The 14,509-nt window shown below is 36.4% G+C and overlaps 1 protein-coding gene across 6 annotated transcripts in view; it reads left to right on the forward strand.

The window, feature by feature from the left end:
• The window catches only part of AK9 (adenylate kinase 9), a 124,123-nt gene that overhangs the window by 42,422 nt on the left and 67,192 nt on the right, over positions 1-14,509 (forward strand). For all 6 annotated transcript variants that reach the window (XM_046674576.1, XM_046674580.1, XM_046674582.1 and 3 more), the window contains 6 exons: positions 2,657-2,770; positions 2,859-2,966; positions 4,742-4,849; positions 6,319-6,467; positions 11,270-11,426; positions 12,162-12,276. In XM_046674576.1, coding sequence (XP_046530532.1) covers positions 2,657-2,770; positions 2,859-2,966; positions 4,742-4,849; positions 6,319-6,467; positions 11,270-11,426; positions 12,162-12,276 — 751 coding nt within the window. The remainder of the gene's footprint in view (positions 1-2,656; positions 2,771-2,858; positions 2,967-4,741; positions 4,850-6,318; positions 6,468-11,269; positions 11,427-12,161; positions 12,277-14,509) is intronic.

Consider the following 14,509-nt stretch of genomic DNA (forward strand, 5'->3'; position numbering starts at 1 on the left):
AGCTTCATGATGCAGGGCCGGTCCCATGGCCGAGTGGTTAAGTGTGCGCACTCTGCTTCCCTGGCCCAGGGTTTCGCTGGTTCGGACCCCAGGCACAGACATGGCACCACTCATCAGGCCATGCTGAGGCGGCATCCCACATGCCACAACTAGAAGGACATGTAACTAGAATATACAATGATGTACTGGGGAGCTTTGGGGAGAAGAAGAAGAAAAAAATATATTGGCAACAGTTATTAGCTCAGGTGCCAATAAAAAATATATATAATAACTTGAGGAGAATTCACATCTTTACTTTATTAAATTTTCTCATGCAGACAGATAAAATCTCCACCTTTTGGTATAATATTTGTACCCTTCCTAACATTTTATAACTATCTTCATGCATTGTCTGTACTTTTATTCCTAGATACTTTGTCATTTTGTTACTATTGATTGGGATCATTTTTCTATTATATTTTCCAGGTAGTTATTACCAGTATATTGGAAAGGTGTGTGATTTTTATGTTTTTGTTTGTAACTGTCCACCTTATTAAACTTGCTTTCCAGTTCTGATAGATTTTTAGTTGAATCCCTTAAGTTTTGCAGATAACCAATCATATCATTTGAAAAGAAGTATAGTTTCGATTCTTCTTTTCCCATTATATATGCTTATCTCCTTTCTTGACTAATTATGTGGGTAGCAGTTCTAGGATGATGTTAAATAGTGGCAATGGTAGTGGGCCTTTTTAAATGGATTCTTGCCAATGTTTCTCCATAAGGTTACTCAGTATTTTTATCTGGAATATATGTTGAACACCATTAAATGCCTTCTCAGCATCTATCAAGATGATTATAAAGTTTTTAATCCTTTGACCTACTGATTTGATGAATTATACTAAGGTATAACTTCCAACTTTAAACCATTCTTGTAGTTGTGAAATAAACCTTACTTGGTCGTGATGTATTATTCTTATAACATATTTTTTCTTGTGGTTATCTAGAATTTTTTCTACACTTTTAAGTGTAAGTGGTTTATAGTTTTCTTTTTTGTGCTCTATTTGTCAGATTTTGCTATAATGTAAGTTTTTATGTAAATTAGAAAGCTTCCCATCATTTTCTATGCTTGAAACTATTTAAATAACAAGGAAATTATCTCTTCCTACATGGCAATGTTGAGCTTTTGCTAGGCAAGCACACATTATTTGCCTAATAAATCTGCCTCCCTTCTTTCTTATTAGCATATAAACACGTAACAGAGTCCAACGTGGTGCCCAACGGATTATAGAAACAACCAAAAAAAGACCAGCATTGAAATTGTATGCCATCCAACGATGATCCAGATTGAATTTATATTTTTAGTATATTGCCTTCAAAAAAATCCCAAATTAAAAAAAAACTCATAAACAACTCAAAAACTAAAGTTTGAGAAATATTGACCCAGACTACTAAGATGGCTTGTTACTCAACCTATTTAAGGCTGAACAAAATGAATTCATTAATTCATTCAGCAAAACCTTGAGCATCTACTTTGCATTAAACATGATTCTAGGCCCTGGGCTCCAGAGGAAAACAAGATGCATGAAGCTCCTGCCCTCGTGGTAGTTACATTTTAACAGATGGGAGATGGGCAAAAAAAGCAAGTGAGCAGACAGAAATATAACCCAGTAATGGGGCTGTCAGTGATGGGGGTCGGGGTGCTGGAGTGTGAGGGTGACCTCTCTGAAGAGGGGACATTTAGCTGAAACCTGGATCAAGAAAGGGAGCTAGCCAGGCTTCTGGAAGAAGAACAATGATCTGTAATGTTTCCTGGAGTCTAGAGTGATGCCTTTCATACCAAATTATGGCATGAAATCATAGATTTTAAAACTGTCCACAAATCACCTTCTCACACCAGAATATAGAAATAGATGCTCTCCCTCATACGCTGCAAACTTAAAAGCTTTTTCTTTTCTTTATCAAATTCACTAATGCAGCTAACCCTTCTCAAAATTTAAAACATCGAAATTCTTTGGGTAGTGAATTTTATTCCAATATTTTTTCAAGGTAAATTTGTTGGTAGAGAACATGGAGGTTTTTTCTTTTCTTTTCTTTTCTTTTCTTTTTTTTTTTTTTTTTTTGAGGAAGATTAGCCCTGAGCTAACATCCGCTGCCCATCCTCCTCTTTTTGCTGAGGAAGACTGATCCTGAGCTAACATCTGTGCCCATCTCCCTCTACTTTATATGTGGACGCCTGCCACAGCCTGGCTTACCAAGCGGTGCCACGTCCACCCCTGGGATCGGAACCGGCGAACCCTGGGCCACCGAAGCGGAACGTGCGAACTTAACCGCTGTGCCACCAGGATGGCCCAAGAGTATGGAGGTTTTTAATATAGAAAAATATGTAATAATACGGAAGATGGCAGCTAACGTGAAATAGGCTTCCTGTGAGCCAAGCATTTTCTAAGTTAAGTGTTTCCATACATTGTCGCATTTAATCCTTGTGACAGTGCTCTTGGTTTGATGATCCCCATTACGCCCAGTAGAAATCCAGACAGGGTGATTAGTGTTTTCCACAGCCACGCTGAGTCGGAACTCACACCCAAGTCTCTCTGACTTTAAAGCAGAGGATTTAATCACTAGACCTGTCTCGCTATCCACAACTACCTTTTGCTAACAGCCAATTACTGTCTTTCAGCCCAGTCAGCTTTGAGAGAAATTGAAAAAGAATTTGAAAGACAGGAATATGACAAGTTCCCAACTGATGAGTATAAAAGCTTAGAAGACTTCCGCTCTTCACTTGGTGAAGATGGTAAAGAAATATATTGCTGATGTTATTAGCCAAGTCTTTCCTAACATCAACAGATTAGCTGATAACGCAAATTATTTCTTTGCCGCAGCGTTCGCTCATGAATCCCAAGTAGAAGGCTTTTCAGAGGACAATGAAGAAACCAAAACGACATCAGAAAATGTCCTTGATGATCAAGCTGCCAGAATTGATAAAGATGGTAACAAAATGAACTGCTAATGCCATGCTTATGAATCTTATTTCCATTTATTTGATATTTTATCATGTTTGTATTGAAGCTTAAAATTACTCCAAAAATTAGAAACTTCAGGAGAAAAAAGTTAGCTTCTCTCTTACAGATTTAAACTGAACAGCTGTAGAACAGAGATAGGTTTACTAGAATGAAGAAGAAAATGTAGAAACCAGGAGCCTAATATGGTTAGAAAACCCCCCAATTTTTTGAATGTTTCCAAACATGATACAATCATTATCATACAATAATAAATTCTTTCTTAAAAGCTCCCTATTTCCTTTAATGTGTTGGAATCAGAGCATGATAAACCTAGAGTTTTAGCTGTGAAATGTTATCATTTATTGTTATTTACCCTTATAAAAATTTTCCATTCATATTTTAACATAATTGAGAGCTTCCAAGGTAAATTATTTTTACCTTTTTTGATTTATAATGTACCACTTGATTATATTGTTTCATTAGGAAATATTCTAACACTCATTTTAAATTACTGTACAATTTCCCTATTTTTAGATAATAGTTTTAACTCGTTCTTTCTGTTGGAAACTTGTTATTTTTCAGACTTTATTTCTTTGCTACTGTTTTTATGCTACAAATAATGGACTTTTTACATGAAGTTTTGTCCACATGTTGACATCAGTGGTGTCAACAGTTTAATGAGTAGGAAGCTATAGACAGAATCAAATGACTTTGCATAATAGTTGTTCCAAAGTATATTCTGCTCAGTAATATACAAAATATATGTCATCATTTCCTTGGTGTTTTCTCTTTTGAAATATTATTTTAATTTTAATTTGACTATTTCTGAAGTTTCATATTTTCATATTAGTTAGTCACTCATATTTCTTCTTTTCTGAGGTGACCGTTTTTGTCTGTTGCCCATTTTTCTAAATCATTGTATCAGTTGTATGGTTTCTATATAAACTTTCTATGTTAGTCACTTGTTTTCCACATTTTTTTCCAAATTGGATGGTTTGCCTTTTAAAACACCTTGCTGTTTTTGAAGCAGAGGGATTTTTAATATTTTCATAGTCAAATCATTATTTTCCCTTTGTTGATTTCCTCCATTTACTTTCAGGCTTAAAAAGTCTTCCTCTCAGCCAGAGATTTAATATATACTTATATTCTTTTTCTTTTATTGGTCTGACTTTTTTGTATTTAGTTTTTAAAATCATCTATACTTTACTGTGTTGTATAATGTAGAGCTGATTTTTTTTGTTCGGTTCCTCCTCCTGATCCAGACAGATGTGCTGGCCTAGTGTTTATTTCAAGCCTAGTAGGAATTGAACTGGGCACTGTCAGAAACTTACTTATGGTCTTCCTCCTCTCTCCTCTTTGGGGGAGGCAGTCCGAGGTAAAGAAGGCATCAGTGCTCTACGCACTGCTGGAGGATGCCAACACTGCCAGCCTGCCCTGGGGAAAGCACCCTCCTTGACCCCCGTGTCTCAGATAAGCACAGCCTCTATCTCTTGGAGCCAGGAGGCTGTCAGTTAAGTCAGGAAGGGAAAATTTGATCTGTTTTTTCAATTTACATTTACTGGCATTGTATAAAAGAATTGATCTTGGTTTTGTTACAGATTAAGTCATGATCTTTTTTCTACTGCTGATAGATATGTTTACCTGTTTGATTATTATGGTTGTTATTTTAATTTTTAAAACATTGGGAACATGAGTCCTGGCTCCCTGGGACCCATAGCACAATCTTTTTTGGGAATCACCTACAATCTATTACTGTTCTTCAGATGATAACGACGTTTTATTTACTGATGAAAAAGAAGTCCGTGAAGTGTCTATATTTAAAAGAAGTCCTCAAGACTCTAGTCAAGATCTAAAGTTGGATCCAAAACCAGGTGAATTAATGTTTGGATTATTTGGTTTTTTTGGATGGTGGATCTAAAAATAACAAATAATCCCTTTAGAATTTTGAAGGAGAAACGTGATTTTTTTTTTAAAAAAACATTATTAATACCCAACTTACTGTATCTTAAAGGCTACTCTATTGTGAACAGTTGGACATGCAGGAACACAGAAAAAATAACATGTGATATATTATTTTGGTGAAAAAGAACATTGGGAAGACAGGAGGTCTGTCTTTCTGTTCTGCCATCCCTGGCAGGTGGCTACCATAGCAATTCACAAGATAGCTGCTGGTGCTCCAGCCATTATATCAGTGTGCCTAGCAGGAAGAAAGAAAAGGCAAAGGACAAAAACTGCCACCCCATCCAGCTGAGTTATCCCTCTTTAAAGAAATGACAAGAAGACTCACCAAAACAGTTCTGCCTGCATCTTATCTATTGGCCATCCAAGCTATACGGGAAGTTGGGAGATGCAGTGTTTCTAGCTGGGCACATTTCTGACCCCAAGAAAATCAGGGTTCAGTTACTAAGGAAGAGGAGAATGGATACTGGGTGGACAACTAGCAGCTTCTAGCACATTTAGTGGCCTTGCCTGGCTATTTCTGCCTCACCATGCACCCTTCCCAAGACTGCAGGAATATGGTGGGTTCTTGCCTCTTCCACTCTGGCTCTCCAGGAACCGCTGGCTCTCTCCATCCCTGAGAACAGACTTCTCACTTCACGGTATGGAGAGCAACAGGCAGCAGCTCTTGGAAAGCCCTTTCGGGTTTTTCTGGGCTGGGATCAGTTGGGCTGTGGCAGGAGACCCTGATGGATGGAGCCTTGGGGCTGCAGCTCAAGAAGCACAACTGGAAAGGCAGAGGTAAAGAAGTCAGGTGGTGCTGCCAATCTCCTGCCTCATTAGAGTGGATGAACATTTACATCATGATGCACCCTGTGAGCCAACTCAGCCATGCAAGGAGACCTTCAGCACACAGTGAGGTCAAGAATCAAGTTTAACACTTGAAAAACCAGCCTATGCCACCCTTTCTTCCATCCCCTCCAACTTGCCTACCTCCTGTCCTCTTACTGTCCCATGTAGTCTCACGCTTGTAACTGGAAGTGTTCATCGTGTTTTCTGGCTCATTCCCTAGATGCTCGTGTTTTAGCTTGACCCCTGGAATCCTCGGGTCCCTACCTCTTCTCCTTGGCCGGCTGGGTTTTGACTCCTGCTCTACATAACTTTCTTCTTGCTTTGTTCACTTTCATTCTGATGCACTGGCTTTAAGCCAATGCTCTGGTATTTTGTGATTCCTGACTTAACATCTCCTCCCTAGTCTATTTCCCCCTTCCTCTAGCATGTGCTGCAGTAACACAAAGATAGTACTTTCTTGGCTCAGGTATTAACAATTATGTTCTATTGCAAATAGAATTGCTCACTGAAATTATTCATGGCATTGGTTTATTAACTTCTTTTCCTTTAGACTCAGTAGAAGACTTACAGGAAGAGGTGACTGCAGAGCATCCAGAAGTTCTCGCCATGATAGAGGAGACTGTGAAAACGGCAAAGGATATGAACTTCGAGCAGCCGTATGAAAAACATGCTGAAATCTTAGAGGAGGTCCTCAAAGAAGTAAGAGATCCAGGCTGTCTGTTTCTATCATTGATTTAACAGTAACTGAGAAAATGTTCTAGTATATGTATAATTATTTTAGAATCTCATTTGAAAGTGCTGTAATCTGTAGCCTTCAAATTCATGTACATTTTATAGTCAACATTATGTGTAGCATACCCGAAATGAACAATTGCTTATGCTGTTTGTAAATCTTCAAAGAGCTGTTCACTTGTCAACAATTATGCAATATAGTTTCATAGCCTTGAAGTTGATTCTTCATCAACTTTTATTGTCTTTAAATCAGTTCACTTGGTTAAAAGGTGGTGTGTATGAAGCCAATACCAAAGTTAGACATTTTATCTACAATCTAATTACTTGTAAACGAAGATAAATTTTGCTCCATAGCTAATTAATTTCATCCAACCACCTTGAACGTATGTTCGTAGAGAAGATGAGTGGACACACAAGTGATTTTCTAATTTAGGAGGAAAATAAATCCTCAGATACTATGCCCTACCTATAGCAAATCAGAAGGCGTATCTTTCGTTTCTAAAGAACAAGATGTCCATATGGCTCTGTTTTTACAGAAACCTTGAGTAAGCATTCAGAGAAAAGTCAAAGAGAACCAATCAGTTTTGGACTCTCAATGAACTTCTATATTTCTCTGTAACTTGAAAATTATGTAATTTAAAATTAAGTGAGACGAAAAAAATTATTCTGTGAGAGTCTAGGACCACTCTATAACACATTGGGTGGGCCCCTCCAGCCGCTGGCTGTACCCCTGGTGAGTTGCTGTCGCCCTCTGAGCTTCCCACACAGACTTTTCAACTTCTGCTTCTCTTCAGGTTGTTCTGTCCTCAATGTATTCCTTCAGAAACACTCTGAGCACCTACTCTTTGCCCTGAACTGTGCTAGGTCCTAGGGATATGAAGGTGAATTAAACGCAGTTCTTTTGTTTAAAGAGCTATGGGTCAGGTGGGAAGGCTGAGGTACAATCCAGTAGTTAACTTATGTGCTAAGTGGTGAACAGATAACTCACCAGAGGTAGAAATTCCATGAAGGTCGGGCTAGCATTTCTCCCTGGGAGGTGAGATAGAGCATCCCAGAGGAGACAGGCAGGTGAGGGACGTCTTTAGCACTGTGGAAGTCCCATCCTTGCCCTTCACTGAAAATGTTCTCCATTCTCTTCAGAGTTTATTCTGGAGGATACAAATCTATAAGAAGTGCTACTAAAACACTTCTGATATAAGAATATACGTAGTGTAACTAGATGGTAAACTGTGACTCTGGAATTGTAGGGGAATTTAAATCTGGGATTGTAAGGAGATTTTAACATCAAAGCTCCTATCAGATTGTCTTTCTCAAGACAGCAGGGACCTGTGCAGATGGCTGTTTACCTGCCATCAGTTGTTATGATCTCTATGAGTAGGAAACCTATTTTTGAAAAGTAGCAGGTCAGTAACTAAATTTCTTATGTGTAAAGACAAAATCTTATTAAGGTGGTTTTCTCAAATTAATGTATAAATTTGATGTAATTCTAATAAAAATCTCAATATATTTTAGAAACTGACAAAATAACTCTGAAGTTTATTTGGAAGAACCAAAAGTTGAGACTAGGTAGGAAGAGTTTGGCAGAGTATAATAGAGAGAGCCTTGCTCTACCAGCTAGTAAAATGTGTTGTAATGCTACAGTGTACTTAAGCCTAACAGTCAAACAACAATCAACAGAACCACAGAGAAGGCGCAGAAACAGACCTCAGTATGGACAAAAATTTTGTGCACGCTAAAGTTTACATGACAATCCAAAAGGAAAGGAAGGATTACTTAGTAGTGTTGATAAAATGAACTATTGGGGAGAAAAAAATTTAGATTATCAACTTATATCCAAATTTTAAAAATTCTATATAAATTAAGTAGTTAAATGTAAAAACAGCATTTTTTTTAACTAGAAGAAAGTGCAGCGAGGTTGAAATGATCTTGGAATGATTGAGTATTCTAAGCAGAAAAGCAGTGGAGGAACTCAAAACAACGTCTCAATAGAGAGCCTACTTAATAATGATTCCCTCTCTATTAAAAAAATCATGAAAATCAAAATTCAAAGCAAAAGTCAAACTGAGGAAAGTATTTATAATAAATGACATGTTAATTCCTTAATATAACGATTTCTTACAAATCAAGGAAAATCTAATACCCAAATATAAAAGCAGGCAAAAGATGTAAACAGATTATTTTATCAAAGAAGAAATACAAATGGTTAATTGCAAAGTTTTAATCTTCAAGTTTCAATAAAAATATGAAAATTAAAACAGTGAGGTACAATTTCTCACTTGTCAACTTGACAAAGATTTTTTGTTTTTTGATTTGCTGGGAAAGGTTCGCTGTGAGCTACTATCTGTTGGGAATCTTCCTTTTTTTTTCCCCTCCCCAAAGCCCCAGTGCACGGTTGTACATTCTAGTTGTAAGTCATTCTAGTTCTTCTATGTGAGCCACTGCCACAACATGGCTACTGACAGACAAGTGGTGTGGTTCCATGACCGGGAAACAAACCTGGGCCACCCAAGTGCTGAAAGTCCCAAACTTTAACCACTAGACCATCAGGGCTGGCTTGGCAAAGACTTTTTAAAACTTATAGCAACCCATGCTAGTGAGGCTGTAATGATGTAGTCACATAGGAGGAGTGAAAAATTGATGTAGATGTTTTGAAAGTAATGTGTCAATGTGTATGAAAAGCCATTAAAATATTCATTTCTTTATTGTCTTTGACCCAAAAACACTTCTTCTAGAATCTAACCTAAAGAAATATATATTTGGACAAAGATTTATATATAGATGTTCATCACATCATCACTATGTTATAATAAAATTATAAATTATTTAGATGTTTAACAGTCAGAGGATGATTAAACAAATTAAGATTTATTCATTTGATAAAATACTATGAAGCCATTAAATTTTTTTTCCAAAAAATTGACTGAGCTGGGGAAAGTATAAATTATATATTGATGTTGTTTTAATTTTCATATCTTCGACTGAAACTTGGACAGTAAAATTTTTTATTAACTATTTATATTTTTTCCAGTTTTATTGAGATATAATTGACATATTACGTTGTATGAGTTTAGAGTGTACAACATAATGATTTGATATATGTATATATTGCAAAATGATTACCAAAATAAGTTTAGTTAACATCCATCACCTCACATAGTTACTTTTTTTGTGTGGTGAGAACTTTTAGGATCTACTCTCTTGGCAACTTTCAAATATACAATAGAGTATTGTTAAGTATAGTCACCATGCTGTACATTAGGCCTCTGGGACTGACTTATCTTATACTGGAAGTTTGTACCTTTTGACCACCTTCACTCATTTCCCCCCACCTCCACCCCCACCTCTGGCAATCACCAATCTGTTCTCTGTTTCTATGAGTTTGTTTTTTTAGATTCCACCTATAAGTGACATCATACAGTATTTGTCTTTCTCTGTCTGAGTTATTTCACTTATATTTCTTCTTTATAGCTTTTTTTCTCTCCCTCTCACCCCCAATGATCTTATGTTAAACTTTCAAAGTGTTTAAGATTCTTTTTTTTCCAAAGGGCTCTTCATTTAGCTGGAAATTCAAAGAGCAGATAACCTTAAATTCTGCATAGGTCGGAGGGTTATAGTGGTCCTCTTGACATCTTTTCCCCTTTGACTTCTAATATTCTGTGATGACCTGATGGCATACAAACTTGTTTAAAACCCTCAGACTTGGTGTATTCACAGGTCCACATTACTAATTGCCATACTTGTGTTGAAGCTATTGTGATTGGGTGGCAGGTAAGGGAGAGTTTAGCAGAACTCTCTAATCACCTGCAAGATTTGTTTTGACCCAGTTCCTTCCTCTGGCTATTAGTAGACATCTCAGTACCTCTCAGCTCTCACACTGATGAAAATCAAAGGAGAGTGAAGAGTATTGTCTCTGAAAAAGGGAAGTTGGACTACGACCTTGCTACTCAAAGTATGGTCCGTGGACCATTGTCATCTGGGAGCATGTTAGAAATGCAGACTTTTGGCCCTACCCTAGGCCTTCTGAATAAGGATCTGAATTCTGTAATACTGAATAACATATAGCAAAGAGGATTGTTACATTTATTTAATAAAGGCTTTTGCTTTCCATTCTTTATTTTTAAAACTTACAACTTTATTGCTTTAAAATCGTTTCTCTTTTAAAATTAAGTGGCTCTTTTTTTTCTCCCTCTGAGTCAGAAGAACTTGAAAGATACTTGGTTAGAGTGGAATTTCTTGCCAATTATCATATGACTCTTGTTCTTTAAGATATTGTTGCATTAATTCTTCTTTTTTCTTCTTATCATATGATCTTTTCTTTTCTTTTCTTTTCTTTTTTGAGGAAGATTAGCCCTGAGCTAACTACTGCCAGTCCTCCTCTTTTTGCTGAGGAAGCCTGGCCCTGAGCTAACATCCATGCCCATCTTCCTCTACTTTATACGTGGGATGCCTACCACAGCATGGCTTGCCAAGTGGTGCCATGTCCACACCCGGGATCCAAACTGGCAAACCCCAGGCTGCCAAGAAGCAGAAAAGTCGGCACTTAACTCTGTGCCACCGGGCCAGCCCCCACATGATATTTTCTGTTATGCCATCCATACGTAAATTAGTGAAGTAAAAATTTCAAATTAAATAGTTGGATTTAAATTTTTTTAAATAATAAAAATAAAAATAAGAAGATACTTGGTTAAGGTTCACAAAAATGATTTATCAAGATAGCATCCTTGACTTGTCTAGCTATCATGGTAATATCAGTGTGTCATTTTTCACAGGTAGTTCAAGAAAACAAGGATAGATTTGCTGGTGCCCCAAAATATGGAGGATGGATATTGGACAACTGCCCTATTGTAAAAGAACTATGGCTAATCTTAATGGAGAAGGGAATTATACCTGATTTAATAATCTGTTTATTGGATACAGAAAACAATGGTTGGTAAATATTTATTATGTAAATTTGAAAGTGGAGTTTTATTGCTGATACTATTTTTAGTTAAAATACAAAATGGAAAACTCCCCACCCTCTCTAGGTCCAAATACCACCCCAGTAATCCCTGCATGACCTAGAGGTACACAAATGAGGCATCCACTCCACGGAGTAGGTGGCCAGAGAGAATGTGCTGGATCACTAGATGTTCTGTCAGTACCTTATCATTATTCTCTGGGGCTGAGGATTTAACTTCCTCTTCCCAGTCAGCACTTTATATAACTTTTAAATGAAAAATATATAAGGTTGAGGGCAAAGACTATACATTAGTCCTTCTTCACCTCAAATGGGAAATATTAAGTACATAAAGATAGCAGAACTAAATTTTAATTATTCTGTCACTTGGTACAAAGCTATAGTAATCAAAACAGTATGGTACTGGCGTAAAAACAGACACATAGACTAATGGAACAGAATAGAGAGCCCAGAAATAAACCCACACATATACGGTCATCTTTTCATGTCTTAGTTATTTATACCATTGTAATATATATTGTTATAAAAGGATTTAAGATGGTCTCAATATTTTAAAGAATCTGGGCTCTATTTAGGTAAATGCTTAAAGGAAAATATATTTGGATACTGGTAGAAATGATTTGTCATAGTTAATTTCCAAAATATATCTCACTATATTTTGTTGAACTTCAAAATTAATATTATTCTCTTCATCTGTATTTCAGGAAAATATTTATTTCACAAACTGTATTTGGAGAATAAATCTGAAATTGACTCTAAGATTTTAGAAAGATTATTAGACGAACTACAAAAGAAAAAAACAGAGGAAGAGGCAGCAAGGTAAACCTGCCTGGCATAATAAAACAGGCTAATGGGTCTTTTATAACTGTTAAATATCTATGTACAATGTATATTTATGAAATGCCTTTAAATCAAAATGACAGTCTACTATCTAGATCCAATTCTAATTAATTCTAAGAAAATCAGTAATTTCACAAATACTTGTAGCATCTCTAAAGTACAGAGTTGTGGATATTTTCACAGCCCCAAATCAAATTTATTCTAAATCAAACATCTCTTCTCAAAAGACTGTAAAAAAAAATGAATACGAGTAAGATTTTCATTTTTACCATATTTATCTATGACTTCAACAATTTTGCTCACTAGTATCCACAAATTGAAGAAATAATAGGATAAAAAGTAAATGAAAATACACCTGTGTGATGTGACTAAAATCGGAAGGCTGACTACTTTCTACATAGGGGAGAACAAGACTAGTTATTTATAGTTGACAGGTTCAACGTCGAGAACTTATCCTCTGATCCAGGGCCAATGAAGAACTTTCACAGATGTGAACACATATCTATCAAGCTTTAATAAACCATCAAGTTCTTCAGATAGGAGAAGAAAGTGTAAAAAGAAAAAGTTGCTTAATTTGTTGATTGTTCTTCCTTGCTGAAGCATGCTCTTTAGATACTAAAAATGTTCATTTGTCCACGGGAATTCCTACTTCTCAGTGATAAAACTGAGACATTTCAGAACTAAATTTATTTATGTTAGTCCAGTAAATCTCCTGCTAATAATGATGACACCTATAGGAGCGTTCTCAAATCCTATTTCCTTTCCGCTTCAGATATTAGCAATTTGAGCTAGGATTTAGGAGAGTTCTTTAAACTCTAGAAATTATGAAGCTGAGAGGTGGGTGATTGGCGAGGAGGGCAGGTAGCTGAGAAGTGTGCATCAGAGGATTTTTTTCAGCACTCATTATTCACCTAAGTTGGCCCTTCCTTTAGGAATTTAATATAAAAATATATGAAGTATAATTTAGTTAGATTAGTTAATAAAATTATTGATTGATATATTTGACTAAAAAGTATTAATTCAGATGATAATTGCAAACTAATGGCCTTTGCTTTTAGCTTTTAAAAGTTTTGTTACAAATGGAGCAACAATCTGCTAGGATTTAAGGGCTTACCTAATTTTTTTCCAGTATATGAGAAATAGTCAAATATTTGAGAACAGAAGATATCGATATAAGAGTAAAACAAATTCGTGTGATTTCTAGACTGAAAGTGGGCTACGTTTAAGCAGATAATTTAAAATGCATATACATCTATATTTTTTTTTTGAAAACTGAAAAAGAGATCTCCGTTTCCTCCTGTCTCTCTACCTTCACATCCCTTTTACCATATGGAATTTTCTGAGCTATCTCTATAAATCATTTTTACTTCTTTTGATTTTGAATTTGCACATCTCTATAAACTACTTAATGGCAAAGACTTCTCCAGATTGAAGCAGGCTTTTCTACATTTCTATGTGTTGCTTTTAAAAATTCAACATGAGTATTTCAAAACATAAACTCTTTTTTCATATACTGCAGCAAATAAAATGTAAAACAGTTTAAAGAAATGATCAGAGACACATTTTAAGGCTTAAAACTTGATTGGAAAAGAGATAAAATTAATGGGATTAAGAATTACATCTTGGGCGACATATCTACAGACACACTGAATTCTACAGCTTTTCTAGCATCAGTTTCCAAATGTGCCAGTCAAATGCAGGCTAATTTCTGTCATCTCCATTTGTCTTTGACTCATCTCTGCAGGTGATTTATGGAAGTAGTGATAACTGGCAGGCAAGTTCTTCCTCATTCTTGCCGGGTCTTAGATTCTTAGCGGCAGCATGCTGTATCCAGGTTTTGGATAAGGAAAGTTTCACAAAAGAGCCCTGCCCGGACTAAGTAGAATGACTGCGGAGTGGCACACAATCAGAATGGGGAAGGAGGGCAGAAACAATAGCCAGTCATCTCAAAGGTTTGGGTCTTGAACGAAGAGAACTCCAATAACCCCAAGACTCCAGGCTTGAATGCAGGATTTGGAATACAGTGAGAGAACACCCCCTATTAACAAGAAACACATCTGTTGGGAGAAGAGGTGTCATAGTGACTTTTGAAGAGAATATAACTAGATTTTCAGAGGAAGGGGAAAAGGGCACAAAGAGCGCTGGATATGAGAGAATGGCAGGCCTGTAGAACACAACAGTCTTAGGAAGACTGCCAAGGGTGCTCTGATGT

The sequence above is a fragment of the Equus quagga genome, chromosome 11 (assembly GCF_021613505.1).
Source record: "Equus quagga isolate Etosha38 chromosome 11, UCLA_HA_Equagga_1.0, whole genome shotgun sequence".
Lineage (NCBI taxonomy): Eukaryota > Metazoa > Chordata > Mammalia > Perissodactyla > Equidae > Equus > Equus quagga.